At 38.5% G+C, this 20970-nt stretch overlaps 2 protein-coding genes across 10 annotated transcripts in view; both read right to left on the bottom strand.

Moving 5' to 3' along the window:
• Positions 1-3339: 3339 nt before the first annotated feature.
• On the bottom strand, positions 3340-6862 carry zbtb14 (zinc finger and BTB domain containing 14). 2 transcript variants are annotated; one of them, XM_023335761.1, is made up of 2 exons: positions 6646-6862; positions 3340-4749 (listed from the first exon to the last, which is right to left on the bottom strand). In XM_023335761.1, the coding sequence occupies exons 1-2, from the start codon at positions 6845-6847 to the stop codon at positions 3551-3553; spliced, it is 1401 nt and encodes a 466-aa protein (XP_023191529.1). In that variant the 5' UTR covers positions 6848-6862; the 3' UTR covers positions 3340-3550. The 2 variants fall into 2 exon arrangements, with proteins under 2 accessions (XP_023191529.1, XP_005802021.1); XM_005801964.2 differs by having other exon boundaries at positions 6725-6806.
• A 2909-nt stretch (positions 6863-9771) lies between these two features.
• epb41l3 (erythrocyte membrane protein band 4.1 like 3) overlaps positions 9772-20970 on the bottom strand; it is a 64993-nt gene continuing 53794 nt past the window's right edge. For 7 of the 8 annotated variants that reach the window (XM_023335981.1, XM_023335985.1, XM_023335986.1 and 4 more), the window contains 5 exons: positions 19273-19356; positions 17568-17666; positions 17306-17386; positions 15725-15840; positions 9772-10705 (listed from right to left, as the gene is read on the bottom strand). In XM_023335981.1, coding sequence (XP_023191749.1) covers positions 15730-15840; positions 17306-17386; positions 17568-17666; positions 19273-19356 — 375 coding nt within the window. In that variant the 3' untranslated portion in view covers positions 9772-10705; positions 15725-15729. The remainder of the gene's footprint in view (positions 10706-15724; positions 15841-17305; positions 17387-17567; positions 17667-19272; positions 19357-20970) is intronic. The other variant, XM_023335984.1, reaches the window with a different exon arrangement.

Here is a 20970-nt window from a genome sequence, read left to right as displayed (position 1 = left end):
CCTGAGGACCGGAATTGAGAAACGCTGATTTAAATAGACCTACTCCATTCAGTATGATAAACATAGCCAATAAAAGGAAAATTTGCTAAAATGCTTATCTTAGGTACAAAGCTAATGTTAGCATGAGAGCAATCACTAGCAAGCAGAGTGAATAGCATGTTGACACTAGCAGTAGGATGTTGGTCATCAGCAACATGTTGACCAACAAAAAATTACTCCATTCAGTGTGCTAACATTAGCACACAAACAAAAATTATCCAAAATGCTATGGCTAGCTTAAATCTGTCAGTAGCACATGTGCTATCACCACTATGTTGATTTACATTGACTTAATCCCTTCATTGTGATAAACATAGCTAACAAAATATGTAAATGCTTATTTTAGGTACAAGGCTAATAGCATAAGGGCTATCACTAGCATGTAGAGCGAATTGCTGGGTTGCAGATGACGTAGTACCGACGTCACGCAATGCAGATGGGGGTCAAGAAGTAGTTAGAATTTCTACCAAGCCCATCAGCGAACATAAGGACAAGACGTGAACGATGACGTCGATTTTCTGCGCCGTTTTAGAATTGTAGTCTGCCTGTAGTTTTGGCAACGGCAGCCGAGGATGTGAACGAATCCGTTCAATTCGTGTTGGCCGCGCTTCGAAATGTTGAATTGACTTTAAAAGCCATTTCATTCAGCTTGGCCGTGGAGAATTGCGCAGCGCAGCGCAATTTCCGATAATCTTCGTAACGTCGAACTGGCGCATTGCATACGTCACGGGCAAACGTTAGCCCAGCCGTACGTTAAAGAAACCGTTGTAAAAGTTATATTGCTTCCACAAAAAGACAACAACATTAAAACACAGCAAATGGTGTTTATTGTCAAAGTGTAGGAGTAGGACAATGTTATATGTGCATGATTTCAATATTGTGAACTCTAGTTGTGCAACAAACTAAGCTACAGTATATACAGACACCGATCATTATCTGTGGATAGCCCCGGATGACAGTCATACTGTATAACAGTAAATCTAGTTGGCCGGTTCTGCTTGGACAGGACAGTCTTTGAGGACGGTCCGTCAGGAGTCCAAGACTTTGGTTTCGTCTGCGTCTTGCTTTTACAGTGTAATATCAATCAATACAACTAAACACATCCATTTAAAAACATCCACATGAATATACTCAATGCAACAAATGTTATGCAGAAAATTATTTTCTCCCCCATTCCCTCTTTCTATCTTTCTTTCTTGGACTCTGTTTTTATCTCCATAAAATCCATAAAAGGTTAAACGAACATTTAAATGTTTATTTTATTAAAAAGAAAAGAAAAAAACGTTATGAGAACCCCTCCGGTCTAGATAGCGACGATGCTTTGTGAAAAATATATGTATAGTATAGTGAACTAAACATTTACATGACTTTACAGGTGGGAAGGACATAACTCTTTAGAATTATAATAATAATCATAATAATAATAATAATAATACAGCCTCACAGTCTTTATGAACATGCTCTGCTCTCCTGTTCTGCACTCCCATCACTGTCCTCGTGCTTGTGTCAATGTGTGTAAGTGGGATTAAAGTGTTAGGTCAGTCCATTGGCATCTCAATTAATTACAATATAATCATAAAGGTAATTTATGTCAGCAATTCAATAAAAAAAAACAAACATTTTTCAAACAATTTGATTGGCTATAACCTGAAATTCTCATAAAATTACGTAAGACTTTTAATACAGAAATGTTATGAAAGTTTAGTGGAAGGAAAAAGTGTGATAGTAGACAATGTTAAAAACGCAGGAAACAGGCAACACCTGATGCATGTTACATATTTGGCTATTTCTGAATCAGGCCCAAAATGCCTCTTTAAAGGAAAGTAAAATTTGCGTCTTCGAGGTCATAGAAGAGGTTAAATGAGGTCCAGTGTAAAGTTTTCACAGTCGGTGATGATGATTTGAGGTGCAATGTGCATCTACTTATGTTGGTCTTCTGTGTTTCATCAAGTGTATTGTCTGAGTAGATGTTTGCCTGGAAACATTTAGAGCAATGAAAGCTTCCTTTTGCTAACAAACTATGGAAATGCTGATTTTATTTTTCTGCCCTCACTTCCAAAGACACCAAAAGCTTATTCAATCACCAAAGTTATCCTGATACTACGAATCTATGGAGTACTGTTAATTTTTTCCACTAAAGTTTTTCCTTACACTTAACTTTCCATCACTATGCTTGGACATGGCACATTCAGCTGTTTTTTTGTGGTTTTGTGGGTGTGACTGACTGATGGATAACTCTAAAGTTAGCAGCTACATAAAATAACGATCCGTTAAAAATCTTATAAAAATAGTTTTGTGTTCATTTTAATCCTTAAAATGAACAGAAATATTACTTTGTGTGAACTGAAGGGCTGAAATGATTAATCGGGTTAATCGTGATTAACCAATTTATCAAATAATCATCAGCTAAATTAGTAATCCATTAATCATCAACTGGAATATGAGGACTAAGAGAAAAGGTCATTTGCTGACAGTCATAGGATTAAGTAAGCTACACTGTAGAAAAATACAAACTATTGATTGCATTTTAAGCAAATTTAAATCATTTAAAAATTTTATGAAATTAATTGTATTTTTAATACTGCATAAAAAAGGCTTAACTGCAGAATCTGATTTTTTTTAATCCAATCGTAAGAATTTGCAATTATTAATGGTCAGAAGAATAAGAATAACTAAAATAATCATTAGGCCTAATGTAATACTTTTTTTTAATACATCAGATTCAGTTCTGTAGTTTTTACTATTTGTGGTGTGAAACTTTTTTCTGTAAAAAATCCTTTTAAAACACGGTTTGTGTAATTAAAATCTGTTTTGGCTACAGTCCACTAAATCAAGGATATCAAAAAAATCATTTTGGTCACATTGAGATCATAAATGCCGGTTATGATAGAAAGTATTAATAAAACTACATACTGACAAACTTAAAATATTATATCTTTCTCTGCTTTTCATTTGTGCTTTTTAAGATAAAATAAAATTAACATTTTCTCAAATATTAAGTGATTTCTTTTGACTGATGAAGTAATATTTATCTTAAAATTTTCATTATGTAGCCCTCTAAACTCACGAGTCTTGAGTTTGCAGAGCCACAAAAATAGCTTTGGCGGGCCAGATTTGGCCCACAGGCCTCGAGTTTGGCACCTGTGCTCTAAAATAACAGAAATTAACATTTAAAAATATTCTGTGTAATGAATTGGTTTTTTTAAACATAGAGTATAAAGGCCATATTGAGAAAAAGACTAAAAAATAAAATTACGAGAATAAAGTTGAAATAATACAAGAATAAAGTAATTATATTTTGAGAATAAAGTCAATATTATGAGAATAAATTCATAATATTATTGACTTTATTCTCGTAATTTTCTTTATTTTCTTAGAATGGCCCTCATCCTCTGTTGTACGTTTTGGATTATATGTCTGAAATAAAATTACCTTATTGATTATATTCCTATTTATTGAGATGCCCCTGTATGTCAGTGTGTGTGTGTGCGTGTGTGTGTGTTCGGATCGCTCAGCAGTCCCCAGAGTTGTGCGAGTGTGGCCCGGTCTCCAGTTTCCAGTCTCTCTGGTCAGCAGCCTCCGCCTGGGCGTGCTGGGAGGTGGCAGGCGACAGTGACATCTGTCTGCGTGGGTTGGCGCTGTGCATCGTGTTCCAGTGGCGCTTCAGGTCCGACGCCTTGATGAACGCCTTGTCGCACGAGCCGCAGTTGAAGGGCCGCTCGCCCCGGTGCTGCCGCTCGTGGTCCTTCAGGTGAGACTTGTGCTTGAAGGCCTTTTCGCACATCTGGCAGGCGAAGGGCCGCTCGTTGCTGTGCACGCGCTCGTGCCGCTTCAGGTCGGGCCCCCGGATGAAGGCCTTGCCGCAGACGACGCAGCGGTGCGGCTTGAAGCCCGAGTGGATCTTCAGGTGCTCCTTGAGGTGCGCGGCGGTGGTGAAGGCTTTGGGGCAGTGCTCGCAGCCGTATGGGCGGTTGGCGGTGAGCAGCCGCTCCTTCTTGGTGTTGTGGTCGAGCGGCTTGGCGCCAGCGCTCTGGCAGGAGTTGTGGTCGCGGTGGCCGTAGAGGAGGTACTCCAGCTTCATGTCGGCGGCGGAGGTCGACGACCCCCAGCCGTGGGCGTGCGGATCCTTCCCCAGCCCCGTGTTGTAGCTGTGCGGCTGCGAGACGTGGGAGCCGCCGGGGCCGATGGCGTCCATCCCCTGGTCGTAGAAGCTGTTCTTCCTCACTTCCTCCATAGCGAGCTCCTTCAAGATGGCGTCCTGCGCCCGCATGCCGTGGTCGTCCGGCGCCTGGTTCTCGCGGGTCTTCATGTTGGTCAGCTCCCGCTTCTGGGTGCAAAGGTTGTCCAGGAAGTTGATGCCGAGGATCTGTCCGGACGACATCATCATGTTGATGTCCTTCTTCCGCACCGCCAGCCGCGCCGTGTACATGTAGTTGAGCACTTCCTCGAAGATGTCGGAGCGGATGAAGTCGAGCTCCACGATGGAGTTGTCCTCGTCGCTCTGCTTCTTGAAGAGCTTCTTGAAGTAGTTGCTGCAGGCGGCGAGGACACAGCGGTGCGCCCGGAACTCGATGTTCTCCACCACCACCACCACGTCGCAGTGCTCACCCTCCATGCGCTGCTGGTTCAGCATCTTCAGGAAGGTGGCTTTGTGGTCGTAGTCAATGTATCTCAGCAAATCAGACATGGTGCAGGTCAAACTGGAGCAACCTGCAGGCGACAGAGACGCAGGTCACAAACGTCTTAAAGGGGCGGTACTAAACCTGTCACCATAACAAATGTTGCTGGATGGTAAATAGTCCCAGTAATTATTGCGATAAACGATAATATTGTTGTCTTTAGATGATTTTCAATGGCATAATAGTGCAAGAACACATTCTCAAAGATCAATAAACTATAAATTATAATTAAATGAAAGAATCAAGGCAACACTCAAGGTATGTTTTATAACATGATGTAAACGCAAAAAAGTTGATTTTACAAAATACATACTGCTCCTTTAATGACAACTAATGATAATCTTAGTAATCGATTATACCAATAATTAACCGATTAATTGGATGGAAATATTGGCACATTCTGCAGACTTTTTTTATTTAATCACTTAAGCCTATTTTTGAAAATATCAAAAATGCATTAAAAGATGCAAGTATACAAACATTTTTAAACAGTTGACTAAAATACAATAACATTTGTCATGTCATGCTAACAGCTCAATTTCTGACACAATACTCCACAGTAATACAAAGTAAATTAAATGCACTGCTAATCCACCTCCTTTGCCTTTGTCACTTCTCTTTAAATCTGTTTCACCGTATGGACAGAAACCCGGGTAGAGAGACGTTGTGATGTTGTAATAAAAATTCCATTTTTGTTTATAACCATCATAATGTTCTGACCACCATATGTTAGCTTTAGCATCTCAAATGCTAAAATATAAATCCAGTACATAATAAACAGTGAGAAAACCTCCCATCTAACAGAAAAAAACATATTGTTAGTATTCAAGGAGTGAATGTATCGTTCATGAAATACATTAACTAACAAAACTGCATGAAAGTATTCATTTGAGATGAAAAATTAAGAAGTAAAATTCATAAAGAAGCTTAAAAATGTGCAATAAGTTCCTTGATGGAGGATGTAATCTCAAATCCAGCAGGAAATGAAGTAATTAAAAAAAACACTCCAATGTTTATCATTTATTTAATCAAAAGATAATTTGCGGTTGCTGTTTTATTTGTTTATAAACAACACATGGATAAAGTTCTTAGTTTTTATGAGTACAAGTTGAAATTTAGTTGAGACATCCGACTTTAGAAAATCAGAAATTAAATCTCAGTCAGGAAATGTCAGATCGGTGCATCTTTAACACAAAACAGAGAAATCACTGACAATAAATAGTTTGGACTCAGCTGATGTGATCCCGAGTTTTCCTTTTCCTACGTCATTTCCTGTATTCTACTTAGGTTGATGTTTTTATGCTGTTTGGTGAAGAAACCCGCTTAAAATCAGCAGAAAATAATACTTTTAATGTAATATATGAACATTGCGAACCTTTTTATGTGTGTTTAGGTGTGGAAATGGTGCTACGACGTGATTAGAAACTAAAGACGTGCTTTAATTTCCACACCAGATCAGGGCTGCATGCAACAGCAGAGGGGTGGAGCTCTACTCGCATGCCTCTTAATTGTAATACAAACAAACTGAGAAGCAACATTTGATGAAACATGCAACTAAAAGTGCTTTTATTTACAAATAAGACGCGAAGAAGAAAAATAAGTGGCTAAATCAATCATGCAAAAAGCCTCTGAAAAGGAGAAAATACGACAGGCCCCAACAGCGAGCTGAGCCTTGGTTAAGCTAATCAAAATAAAAATAAAAACACAAATAGAAACAAACACACGCACTGTTCTGCGGGCCACCAGCGCATTTCCGCGCCAGTGTTTGCGTGACAAGCAACGCTGCGTGCAGGAAAGGAACAACCTTAGCGAGAGTATTTCACATTTCACTGCGCCCAGCCATCTTGGCCAGCCAACCAGCCTCGGTTAGTGTTTCTGCAGCCCGACAGGCAGCGCTCCGACAGCGGCGACACCGCGGGGCACGTACCGCTACAAACCGGGCGGCGGTGCGGCCGATCCGCGGCGCTCCGACACGACAGAGAGAGGAGAATAAAAAACGCCAATACCCAAAGTCTGGACGATCCCTGTGTTGTCACGCAAGACAGTCGACGACGATCCAGATCCAGAGTTGTCGTTTTTCCTCTTCCTCCTCTTGTTGTGACTGTGCGGCTCCGCAGGAAACGGAGCATCGTTCTACTGCCACCTGACGCTCCGGAGAGGGTACTGCACCCACAAGATCGTCTATATGTGGACAGATGAATCACTCTGATTTAGAAAAAAATACAGCGCCTGCAAAAACTGTTCATACCGCTTGAATTTCTTTTATATTTACCAAGTTACAGCCATGGCAGATTTTATTATTTATGCGATAATCCAACAAAAAATAAACACAGTTGTGAAGTGGAAGGAGAGACGGTTCAAAAGAATGAAACAAAACAATTCCAGTTTATTTAATCACTGACCACATGACCAACAATATTACATGTTAAAAACAAAGCGACTGTTGTTTTGTGTGCAAGTTTTCAAGTCACAGGCTAATTTACAAACCCAGTCCCTGATTGGAGCTTTTTAAAAAACCGAAACACAATTATTTTGTCTGTATTCCAACTTTTTGTGAGTTTCCTTTATTATAACAATTGCAATGTTTCATGTTATATGTTTGCATGCCAAAAAATGATACACAAATAAACGTCTCTTGCCTGAAAACTAAAAAATGTGGTACGCATCCACCAGCTTTTGAACATCTAGAAAATACATAAAGCTGTCAGACTGGATGGAAAGCATCCATAAACATTAATTTACAAGTCTTGCCATGAATTCTAGTATCTTTGACTAGAATTCAAATATACTTTGAATTCTAGTCAAAGTATCTTTGTACTTTGACTAGGACATTTAAACAGATGAACATGGTCCACTCTAAGCCATTTATGGTTGTTGTCCTTCTGGAAGGTGATTGTCCCTGTTCTTGCTCCCCACCATGATGACGCCACCACCGTGCTTCAACATGGAGCTGGTGTGTTCAGGCTGCCACACATTTATAATGTCGGCCTACTGCGAATTGATGAGTTTTATTAGCTCATTTGCATATAAATGACAGACTAAAAATTATCGCTTTATAAAAAGACTGACCTTTCTAAAAGATATTCTTTATTTCTGAATTTCCACACATTTAAGAGATATTTATATTATATTAAATACTTTTATTGCTAGGTTGGGTCTAGGCAGTCATACATGGGTGATTGTTTTCATCTATATTGCGATTAAAGAATGTTTCAAAACAAAAAGTAAGTTTGTTTTTGGCCTAGTTTAACAACTAAACATCCACAAAAACAAAACAGCACCACATTCACCATAAAGGGGGAGGGATATGAAAAAAACCCCACAAAAAAACAGGGAGTATAAATGATGACTCCATAACGAACTGTTTCATATAATCTTCTGTTTGATAACCAAAACCATATGAAACAGTTTAGATGTTAATACAACAGGTGCTTCTTAAAATAGATAAATGATAAAAAGTGTATTGTACTTTGAAACTTTCCAATTTCTCCTGGTGTGACGCCTCTCACCAATTCACTACTCTTTGGCTCGCACACGACAGCTCAGTAAGGTGTTGACGTCATCACGTAGTTACAATAATAAAAACGCAGCAATTCTGCTGCCATATACTTGCTCATCTGAAACAGTAATTTATGTTTAAGGCTTTATAACTTTATCAGTTACTTGAGCGTAAACTAATAATTCAAGTTCAACGTTATTCTTAAAGATTGAAGTCATTTGATCTGCGGCATCTTAAAGGGGCAGCGTTATGTATTTTCAAGATACATAGTCAAATTGTATAGCACAATAAAGTAAGTATATTAACTTCAGCTGTTAAGAAAATGCTATATATATAAAAAAAATGACTTAAAAAATGACCTTGTAATTTAATGCCTTGAAATTGGGTCTGTATCTCTTTAAGAACTCCTACTCTTTCTGAAACTCCACCTTCAGGAAATCTCAACATGGCTCCTCTATTAACTCTTTAACAATGTTTTTACCAGCGTTTCACTGAGAAGTAGTTATAATAGTGAGCTCTGCAGAAGTGCAGTTCTACCAGGTGTTTGCTAATTGCTGCTGGCTAGTCTGAAGGAGCAGAGAGGGGGAGGGCTGCTCTGGGAGGGAAGCTTGGAAACTGCAACTCTAAGGAACTCTAAGGAGTTGGGTCTAGGTCGAGATGTTTTGCACACGTGAATGGTTGCCGTGGACACTAAAAGGATTTCAAAACATCCATGGAAAAATATCAAAGCATCACTTTGATGAAGGAATAACAGTATAAAACAATGTGAAGCTAAAAAAAAGGGTCGATTTTACATAATAAGGCTTTATAACTTTCTCAGTTACTTTAGCATAAACTAATACATTTCATAGTTCCATGTAGGAATGCACAATATATCGGCATCAGCATCGGTATTGACCGATATTGGCCATTTTTTAACATATCGGTATCGGTCCGATAAATAAAACGCATATGAACAACAAATATTCGTTTTTATCTGTTTCTGGTTGGTTTTTTCAAAGTGTCAAAACTGTTGTGAAACATATATAATATTGGTAATCGGCCATAATACTAAACATTATGTCTGTTCAGTTGTTGATTGTATGGTGTTTAGTTTGTAACTGTGACTTTCTGTTTTTATTATGTAAAGCACCTTGAACCGCCTTGCTGCTGAAATGTGCTACACAAATAAACTTGACAGATTAACTGAAAAGAGGTAAGGTCATTTTATTTCTTTAGCACATTTTCAGCAACAAGGCAATTCAAAGTGTTTTACATAAATTAGAAGGAAATACAACAAACCAAAGGAAAGAGCAAAAGCAGAAAAACGAAAACAAAAAGGTATAACCCCATGTTTAAGAATAAGTAGTTTGTGATTTATAAGCAAATAGGGGTTTCTCTGGATTCTTGTTCTGATAATGTTGATCAAAGGTAATGAGTAGTTTCTCTAGATAAGCTAGTAGGAGCAAAATCAATATCCCAAATTTCCCCAGTTCCAGGTTATTCTGCGAGATTCGAGTGATTTGTTTAAACGGACTGAAATCAGAGCGACTGAAAGCAATCAGAAACACCAGCTGCTGTACTGTGGTCACTTTATTATTTTAGGAGCAAAATGCAAATTAACAAGAAATGCGTCAGTCTCCGTTTTCCTCCCCTACGCTGTGGAAAATGCGGCTGCAGGTGAAACAGAGGAGCAGATAAAAGCTGTGGATGTCAGGGGAGGATAACCGATTTCTCTCTCTGGGCTTTGGGCGGAGCTCGGCCGTCTGAGCCCTTCGCCCCGCGGCCGCGCCGTCGCCACGCCAACGTGGAGCTTGTGCTGCGGCCGATCGTCCCCGGCCTGGGAAAAAAACAAAAAAACAAAACAAAACATTCCCAGCCTGCACAGGCACGTCAAAAAGTCATTTTGTTTTTTCGTCTTCCTCGCCGAAAGTGGAACTCCAGTGGGAGGAAAAACCAAAACGTCACAAAAGCGAAAAATAAAAGACAATAAAAGTGAAATGAATTCAAATGACACAAATCAACCTTAAAAAGATCATCGTAAGCCGGCTTTGCTGGAGAGGCTCTGATATGTACAGTGGCACCGGGTGGAAAATCACTGTGTGGGAGTGAAGCAATGCTTGGTTTTCTTCTACATTGAGGTTAAATAGTGTTTGCTCTCTAACATGTACAGCCTACAGCAATTACAAGTTCCTGGAGTGATGGCTTTATCTCATAAATAAAACGCTGCTACAGTAATTATCCTCAGCAATCATAAAAATGCATCAAAGTGGTAATAAGGCAGTGAAAGCAGAAGGTTTACTTCGGATTCAGGACCATTAAAAGAAAAACAAAAACGAATCGGACGAGGCCGTTTGGTTGGTGATGCAGCTTGGCGTCCTTCTCATGCAGAGTGTGTTCGTTGGTTTTGCAGGTGATGTTTGGGAGTGGAGCGGCGAGCTGCAGCGTCCGTAGAGGAGGACAGTCCAGACGGTGAGATGTGATCGCAGGAAGAAGAGCTCGGTTATTCCTGGAAGAGCAGAGCGAGAAACAGAAGTGAGAAGCTGCTGCGTGTTTTATTACCTCTGAGGCTTTTTAGGCCTCAGCGATACAAAAACACAAGAAATCACCAAATATTTCTGGTCCATATTCTACTGCAAATATCTAAGTAACTTGAAATGAGACAAAACCAACTTTTCAGTAAGAAATATGAGCTTGTTTTAAGTAGATGATTCCTTAATACTGGTAAGACGTTCTTGTTCCAGTGGCAGATTATTTCACTTATAACATGGGAAAAATGTCTTGTTATGGCAAAGTAATCTTAAACTTGAGCTAGTATTTTTATTGTTAAGAAATTATTGACCTAACACAAGCTCATATAGACTCACTGAAAAGTTAGTTGTAAGTTAGTTTTCTTATTTCAAGCGTGCTGAGATATTTGCAATAGAAACTATTTAACTTAGGATTTGACACTGCAAAAACACGAGCATTTTTGGTTTAGTTTCTAATCCAAACATCTTCACTTGAAATAAGACTTGTTGTTTTAAGACAATAATTCCTTAATGTTGATGAAAAAGTACTACTTCGAGTGACAGATTATTTTACTATAACAATGGGAAACTGTCTTGTTATAGTGAAATAATTTGCCACTGGAACTAGTATTTATTTTTATCATTATTAAAAAATTATTTACTTAAAACAAGTTCATACAGTTCTCTGAAAAACTAAGAGCCCACTGCACTAAACCCCATTGAAAACCTCCTGGTTATTCCACCAAATATTGATTTCTGAGTTAAAACATCAGTATTGTTGTTTCTAAATGAATATTAACTTGTTTTCTTTGCATTATTTGAGGTCTGGAAGCACTGCATCTTTTTTGTTATTTTCTGCAAATAAATACTAAATTTTTGCTTTGAATTTTGGAGACATGTCAGTAGTTCATAGAATAAAAGAACAATGTTCATTTTACTCAAAGCTATAAAAAGTAAAATCAGATAAACTTATAATTCTAAGTGGCCTCATATATTTTTTCCAGAGCTGTATGTTACTGAAAAGTTACTTGTAAGTAAGTTTTGTCTTATTTCAAGTGTACTAAGATATTTGCTCTAGAAACTAGACCAAAAATACTTGGTAAGACTTTGTGTTTTTGCAGTGTGAGAGCGGGCCAGATGAAGGTTGCCACAGTTTCACCCACATCAACAGAAGCAAAGAGACAAAAACAAACAAAGACGCATGAAGGTTAATGGAAACAGCAAAATAAACAAAAAAAAAAAAAAAACACACCTAATTTAAATTCAAGTATTTTCAGGACTTTAGTCACCAGTACGGACCCTGAAAATCAACCTAAGGGCCACAAAAGGCCCCCGGGCCTCACTATGGACACCCTGGGTATAAATGTTTACGACCTAAAAATGAACTAAATAAAGAAACAACTTCATATATTGCTACTACTTCCAAATACTGTGTGTGTTTGACGAGAATGTCCCCAAAAGAACAGAGGAAATATTCAGTACAGTGTTGCTAATGCTATTGAAACACTCATTAAACAAACGACACACACACACACACGCGCACACACACACACACCCCGACATGAAGGCTGCAAAAACAAAGCCAAGCGTTCCTATCCGGTGAGTCATGCAAAGCGTCCTCATGCATGCCTGCGCCTTGGGATCCGATCAGCCACAAACGAAACGAGCTTCAGAGCGGCGCTGCGCGGGGCAGGACGGCGTGGGGCGGAGCAGGAAAACGCTCAGAGAAGACGGAGTGAAAAGACAAGTTTCTTCAGGCGCCGTCACACCTGCCGGAGCCCTCAAGCTGCCGGCGGCAGGCGAGTTCAAACACATTTGGGAAGTTTGCAGACACACAGAAACAAGGAGCGATAATCCATTTTCTACAAACGCAGTTTGCTTTTCACTTTTCTAGCTGGAGGTTAAACTCAGTATCTTCACACTTCAACTTTGAATTTGAAATGCTAAAAGTTATTTTTTCTGTTCACTAAAATTAGGTTTATTTTGCTGATTAGCCCAAATAATAATGTTTATTTGGTTGTTTACTCCAATCGTTCATTAAGAGACTTCGGACTTTTCCAGAATCAACATTTCAGAGTTCACTTCAGTTTTTAATTCTAAAAAAACTGAAGTGAACTCTGAACTATTAACATTTATACAGTGGGAAGAACTGAAGGACTTAAAGAAAAGAAGAAAAAAATGGAAAAAAGGAAAAGTTGGTAGCACTGTTGCCTTGCAGCAAGAAGGTCCTGGGTTCGATTCCCGGCCCAGGGTCTTTCTGCACGTTCTCCCTGTGCATGCGTGGGTTCTCTCCAGGTACTACGACTTCCTCCCACAGTCCAAAAACATGACCGTCAGGTAAATTGGTCTCTCTAAATTCTCCGTAGGTGTGAGTGTGTGTGTGCATGGTTGTTTGTCCTGTCTGTCTCTGGCGACCTGTCCAGGGTGACCCCGCCTCTCGCCCGGAACGTTAGCTGGAGATCGGCACCAGCACCTCCCGACCCCACTGGGGACAAGGATGTTAGAAAATGGATGGAGGAAAAGATTAGTAAGGAAGGATAGAAATTAGTAACAGAAAAAAACAAAAAGAAAAAGGGCAAAGAGAAAGTCAGGATATATATTAAAAAGAAGAAAAAGGGAGGAAAGTAAAGCAGAAAGTGACAGAAAGGAAATAAAGGAAAGTGAGAGAAAGAAAAAGAAAAATTGAAAGAACGAAAAAGGACAAAGTAAGAAAGAAAAGGGGTAGAAAAGACAAATGAAAAAAAGGACAGAAGGAAAAAGTTCAAAAAACAAAAAGACAAGAAGACTGAAGGAAAGCAAAGCAAGAAAAGGAACAGAAAGAGAGAAAATAAAGTAGAACATCAGGAAGCCATAAAAGAAAGAGAAGGAAGGACATGATGAGAAAATAAAGCTAGAGCATAAAGAGAAGTAGAAAAAGGAAAGTAAGGAGAAGAGAAAAAGAAACAAAAACAGATATATCAAAAGAGGAACAGAAGAAAGGTAGGTTGGACATAAAGAATGATACGAAACCAGAAGAAACGACAGTAAAAAGAAAGATATGAATGAAATACAGAATAAGACAAGAAGAAAAGGAAGAGAGATGCTTAAAATCAGCTTTATTCTGATTAACAGAAGTTTATGGTTTAAAAGCGAAAAAAAAAAAACAGGGAAGTTAGTCGACAAAACCAAACGCTGTCATTTTCAGCAATAAAATAAAAATCTGGATCTTTATATTTTATTCAAACTTCCTGTTTCCTCGCTCAGAGCCGAGGATGAAGAGTTCACTCCCGTCAGCCATAGAAGATTATTTCACAGCGTTTACATTATGAAGCCGAATTAAAATCACCTCTAATAACAAACAGATTTAAACATTAATGACTCTGATTCTATTCAACTAAAAGCCTGTTAGTGATTTGCAATCCTGAGGATTTCTGATAGCTAACATTTTTTTCTGAACAGAAATGGTGAAAAATATTCTAAAATTACTGGATCATACGACTTAAACTGGTGCTTAACATAACTTCATCAATGTTCCCTCTCACATTAATTGATTTTATTAATAGATTCACTGTAAAAACCCTGATATTCAACATGTGTGATTTGGTTTAAATACGGTGCAAATAAAAACTAAAAAACCTGTAAAGTTTAGGTGGAAAATGTAATGTATTGGGAGATGAGGTAAATCTCTACCCTGATGGTCTGATCTGGTGCCGTTTCCTGCAGGAGGAAATAAACCACTCAGGTTTGTGGACGAGGCGGCTCCAGTCAGATTTTCCGAGTAGCGGATCGTGTAAACGGGCGTCAGGTTTCAGAGCGTGACGGTGCGTTTGCAGTTCGGAGCCGAGGATCTCTGAGGATCAGCAGCCGGTTGAGCCAGTATTTAGTCTCTACTTGTAGAGACAACAACAGGACTGCAAATGGTTTATTCTCATCTGTGTGATTGACGTGTGATTATGATTAATCATACGTCTGATTGTAATGATTATTTTATCATAATAAATTATTATTTTTAATAATAACGATTATTTTTAATTGCCCAAATGATCTTGTTTTAAGCGCTGCAAATAAAATAGGCTTGTTTATTGTCCACCAGGGGGGAGTGTTGGACCTAAATCCACATGAGATTAACCTATTATGCTCTCTTGGGCTGTACGAAACACGTTCATTAAATGATTTGAACATAATTCTTAGAAAATTTGATTGTAGTCTGATCAGTTCAGAATGAGCCGCTTTAGGGCCTCCTGTCACTTTAAACCCAAATAAGCTTCTGCTGGCCACGCCCCCCCAACTCAACGTTTACACTCACGCATAAAAATGGCTGCAAATAGAGGCACTACTAAGCAATCGTACATCTTTGAAAAGCAGAAGTGGAGCCTCCTGCACAACCAACAAGAATAGAGCGACGGGTTACTGGATGGTAAGTCAACAATAAAACACTTGTCTTTTCCAGCAGCCATTATACAGCAGTAAAACCAGCTGACCAAAGGTGATGGAGGTCAGCTTGGGTTGCTAGGTGACAGGCTGGGTTCCGCTTGGTTGCTAGGTAACGCGTAGAGTTCCGCTGATTTACCATGTTACATTTGGGAGGTTTTTGAAATGGCTAATTTTCCAGACACTAAAAAACATTAACATAATATTTATTTTCTTTGTTTGTTTTGTTATATATTTTAAATTTTTTTTGTCTGTCTCCCACCATGCATTTTCTACTCTCATATTAAATAAATTTCTATTAAAAAAAGCACAACAAAAAACAAAACCAGCTGGGTGTTTATTTTTTTAAGCGCTTGGGCTGTTTTTAGAAGCAGCAGAAACCCAAATGGAAGTACAAAAACATGCAAAATATGAATTTTGCATGAAAGATCCCCTTTAAAGCCTTGTTATTGCAAGCAGAGGCTTTGTGATCAAGCCTGTGTGAGAACAAACACCAGCAGCCCAACAAGGCGATGCAACAAGCTGCGAGCGCGACAGAAGCGGGCCGATCCAAGCCAAATGAAAACCCGCAGGCTGGGGAACGGGATCCGGGTCCGGGTGGGTCTTACCTGGGTCAGTCCTCCCCCTCCTCTGGCGTGATCTCTGTCTCTTTATGCACCACTACTTTGGTCACTGACATGTCAGGGTGCTGCTCTTTGGCTTCCTTTATGGCCTGAGCCAGAGCCTGAGTACGGCAGGGTGCAGTGGCAGGAGGGGAGCACCAGGGGGAGACAGAACGGGGAAGAGCGGTTGCATTGTCAGTCACCTTATAGTCAGATCTGCCATTAATCCAGAACTCAGTCACACGTTCACATCATATCACAGCTTGAAAAGCTAAACTTGTTATCAAAGCCGAATCAAAAAGAAGTTAATTAATTCAAAAATTATATTAAAAAAAGCGCTGATTTCTATTCATTCTGATGATTATGGGTTACAGTGATTAAAAACAAAACTGAGTTAATTAATTAACAAGTGAATATTACACAAAATCAATTAAAAAATATATTTTTAACAGAGGAATCTTGTTATGGCAGCAGAACCAAGAAGTAGCCCAGGTGGATTTATAAACATCTGTGATGCTTCTAACTTTGTTTCTTTTAGGCTGACGGGTTGCTTCACATTTAATTCAGAAAGAGAGACACAAGGAAGGAAGGAAGGAAGGAAGGAGGAAAAGGGAGGACATAAGAGAGGAAGGAAGGACATGAAAACAATAAGGATGAACACAAGGGAAGGACACAAGGAAGGAAATGGAAAAATGACCCAGATGGATGGACAATAGTAAAACATGGAAGAGCAAAGAACAAGGATGGAAAGGCAGAAGGAAAGAAAGACAAGATGGGGAAAAAGGGAACAATGATAAACGGAAGAAGAAAGGAAGAGAGCAAAAAACAGACATAAGGAGGTTGGATACAAAGATAACAAAACAGAAGGAAGGAAAGGCAAGGAGAGAAAGTGTGTAAGGGCACAAAGAAAGGAAAGAATGACAGCGGGAGGAAGGAAGGATAAATGAAAGCAAAAAGGAGTAAGAAAGAAAGAAACAAATGAAGGACGGAAAAAGAAAGAAAGAAAGGCAGGATAAAAAACTATCAGAAAACACAGAGGAAAGGAGACAAGGAAGGACGCAACCTCTGACATTTGGAAAGGGAATAAAATCTGGGAAATTATATTTTCCATAATAATATATATATTTTTTTGTTTTCTCGTACAGACTTGGAAGATACTGAAATTAAATCCCAGACTGAATAGAAACCCTGATTTTCTCCTCAAACCTCCAAGTTAAAACAGAAAGTTAGAACTTAAAATTACGCAAAAAAACCTTTTGTTCATATTTCAGAGACACTTTAAAATAGTTTGATTTTATGTTTGTTTTCCTACTCATCAAAATATTAGTGTGATTACCAACAGGTAAACTATGATTCCTGACAACATGGCTTCCTTATAAAGAGGATTTAACCTTCCAATAGGAAAATATATTTCTAATCTGTATTTATCCTGTATTTTCTGCAGCCGTGAGCCATAATCATGCAAAACAAACACCTGAGACATATCTGAGTGTAATGACTGTACTCAACAAAAAAGTTTCACTCTCTGAATTGAATTTCTGACATTTATTTACTTTCTAGAGGTAATATGGTAGAACCGAGACGGACCTCGTCGTGGTCGATGTCTGCGTCTCCGGTAATGACGATCCGCTTCTCAATTCGAGTCTCTGAGATTCCTCCTTTCACCGTCTGAGCAACAGAAAACAAGAACCTCTAAAAACTGAATCAAAACATTTTTAATAAATACAGAAAATAAGTTTTAGTTCAAGAATATCAACTTGTTGCAGAAACTTTAAAGAAATGTTCTGAGAAAATAGTTTGATTTTGGGTTTGGCAGGCAGCGGTAAGGAGACCGTGGATGCCCTCTGACCTTTGTGATGTGCGTGGTTGTGGTGGTGCTGGTGGTTTCCGAGGTGATGGTCTGAGCGCTCAGCAGCACCCCGGGGTCCGCGTCTCCGTTCGTGTCAACCTGCCAGACAAAAAAAATTAAATTAAAATCCCAAAAGTAACATTTTTTTTCATACCAGGTCCCATTTAGATTTTGCCCATTTTCTTTTCTGATAAAGAAATGACAGGAGAGGATAAAATATAACAACATTTTATGTTTTGAAATGTTGCACACCGGCCATACACACTAATTTAACAAAAAAATTACCCAATTATAATAACTGTTAAAAGTATAAAACATAAGATCATTAAGTCACTGATCAGTTAGGAATAATAAATATTAATTACACTGAAACAATCCAAACAAATCACATTAAGGTAAATGACCTTCCTGCTCAAATTAAATGCTTATAACACAATATACAAAGAAAGCTACAAAGAAATATAACATTTTTCTTGCTACGTTTTCTTTGCATTTAGAAAATAGAAATAATTTTGGACATTCTGATTTATCTAAAACAAAAACAGTTTAGTCTGATTTAACTTCAGATGGCGGGATAAAAAAAGTAAACTAAAAGAATTGAAACCAACTTAAAAATATATATAGTTTCAATTCACCATTGTGTGATATCGTTAATTACTGTTATTCAAAGTCTTGTCATAATATTCTAGTTAAATTAATATATAACAAAATATCCCCTAAATACCTGACTGGTCCGAGAACAAAACAAATAATAATAAAAAAAATTCAACAACGCTGTTCAACATATAAAATATACACCAACTTTTATTTCAATTACACAGATCAATAAGTAATTTATTTGGATTTGTTTGAAACAATCGAAACAAATTATGTTAGGGTAACTGACCTTTCAGCACTAATTAATTGCTTAAACCCAAAATATAAAGAAAGTTACAAAAATAAAAATACCTAAAAAATTATCTCAATTTCTGGAATTTAATAAATAGAAATAATTTTATGATTCTAACTGGCCTAAAACAAAAGTTTAAGAAAAGTTTACTCTGACTTAACTTCAAACTGTGGGAAACAAAATAAGTGAGTCTTTTTATTAAGTGTATGAAAATATCTGGTTTCAACTGTAAATAATGTTTTCCAAATTTAAGCTTTTAATCAAACAGAGTTTATAACAAAACTGCAGTTTGAACATCAAGCACTTTCCAAACCGGTTAACGTCTCACATTAGAAATTAAACAATGCTAAAGAAATTACAGATTAATAAACCGAATTTGGTGTTAAGGTTCTCCTGACAAACTAGCTCAGCACCGACTGAATGTCACATAAAAGGCTGCAGAGGCGGCTTCTCCTCTGCGTTAGCCTGACCGATGCACACAGCGCTCCAGTTGGGTCAGAGCGATGAGGCGGACATGATGTCACCAAGTGCCCAGCGGAAACATCCTGCAGCTTTAAGATCGCTGTTATTGATCGTAAAGAGCCCAGCTGTGGAAAGTATGGCGCTCTGACTGGAAACGGCCAGACGGACCATAAACGACTGAATCTATCCAGCAGACTCGATCATCCCAGAAGCTTAAAGGACTCATCTAAAAAATCATTACTGAACGCTGCAGCGAAAAGAGGCACCTCGTGTTCGGTTCCTCTTTTTTTTTGGTCAATCAGTCGAACATTTTCTCTCCAGGACAGATCAGCAGCTTTCAGAGTTTAAATTTACCTCGGCCGATTCGTAGGTGATGGTTTTTGTCTCTGTGTGGACCACAGGCACGTCTTTGGCAGCAACCTCCACTCCGTCAGGAGCCTGAAGCATAAAAAAAGAAACAGAGAAAATAAAAAACTATGAACATCTAAAAACCATGTGGGATCCAGCGTTCCTACACATCTTTGTGTCCGAACTGAACAGTTTTCCAGACTCAAATTCCCACAGTTCTCCGACCATTTAGGTAAAATTTTTAAAGTATAAACACTAATATTCACAAATTATGAGACATTTTTATTGAGGTCAGGCTGTAAGTACTAAACCTGCAAAATCCAGAGAAGAGAAAGAAGGAAAAAAAGAGAAATGAGTAAATACTGAAGGAAACAAGTAATAAAAGGAAGTAAAGAAACCACTAAAGGAAACACAAAAACAAGTAATGAAGTAAAAACTACAGAAAATAAGTAATTAAAGTAATAAACGAAAGGAACAAAGGAAACAAATAACGAAGAAAAGAACTGAAAGAAGGAAGAAAACAACTAATGTAAGGAAAGAAACAAGTAATGAAGGAAAGAACTAGAAGAAGGAAGGAAACCACTAGAGAAAAGGAAACAAGTAAGTCAGCAGGAAAAGAATGAAGTCAGGAAAGTAGCAAGTCAGAAGGAGAAAAGTAAATTACTTCCCTCTTTCCAAGTAAGAATAGATAGAAGAAAACAAACAAAACAAGCATCTAAGTAATGAAGGAAACAAAGCAGGAAGGAAGTAAAAAAAAGGAAACTAGGAAAAATAACAAGTGAAGGAACCAAAAAAATGAAAAATGGTGAAGGGAAAGAGAAATTAAAGGAAGGAAGAAGTAGGGCAAGAAAATAAAAAGGAGAATAGAAAGGAAATACAGGAGAGACAGTCGGATGATAGATGCAACATTTAAAATATCAGACTTTTTTTCTTTCTTTCTGTGTTTTGTGATAAAAAAAACAGTAGGTTGAAGCCAACCGACCCCCGGGGTCAACAGAGGGGTCATCACAGCTTCGACTTCCTGTTTCGAGGATCACAGGAAGTAAGAGGGAGCAGCCAGCCGGCAACTTTACAGAAAATATGGCAAAATCACGATGAGAGGCGAGTCACTCCTCACCCCAAACACAAGATGGCTTTTTCTCAACTTACTCAGGAAAATATTTAACTCCTATTCCAGACCTTCTAGCATCACACAGCCTAATGGAAATAAACAAGTGTTCACGCCATCATCTCCATTTGTTTCAAAGCAGCCTCCCCTCTAACGCACATGACATCAAATTAGGATAAATAAGCTCCACGTGTAAGCCAAAGATGGAAACCAAGCGACTGAAATCTCCAAACAAGCAGGCAGTCATGCATTACTCTGTCATCCAGTGAAGACGAGGCTGCTGACGAGCCAAAATCACAAGGTTTCCATTAACTGTCTGCACCACAATCACATTACAGGCCCTCTGATCTGAGCAGCTGCAGAACGGACAGCTGCCACGAGTCGATTAGTGGCAGCTGATCAGAGTGGGTCAACTGGAGAGGAACTGGTGGGAAGGATGACAGTCGGAAAGTTGTTTCACTCACTGGATCCTCTTCCTAGTAGAGTAATATAAAACGCTTGGCAGGATTTATGGAATATTGTTTGATTTTGCATCCTGTGTGGTTCAGTAATTAAATATTCTACTGAGTTTTTTTACGTTACTTCCTAAAACTCTT

Source organism: Xiphophorus maculatus, chromosome 6 (genome assembly GCF_002775205.1).
Source record: "Xiphophorus maculatus strain JP 163 A chromosome 6, X_maculatus-5.0-male, whole genome shotgun sequence".
NCBI lineage: Eukaryota > Metazoa > Chordata > Actinopteri > Cyprinodontiformes > Poeciliidae > Xiphophorus > Xiphophorus maculatus.
Note: the sequence above shows the minus strand (reverse complement) of the source record. Positions and strands in the feature narration are given on the sequence as shown.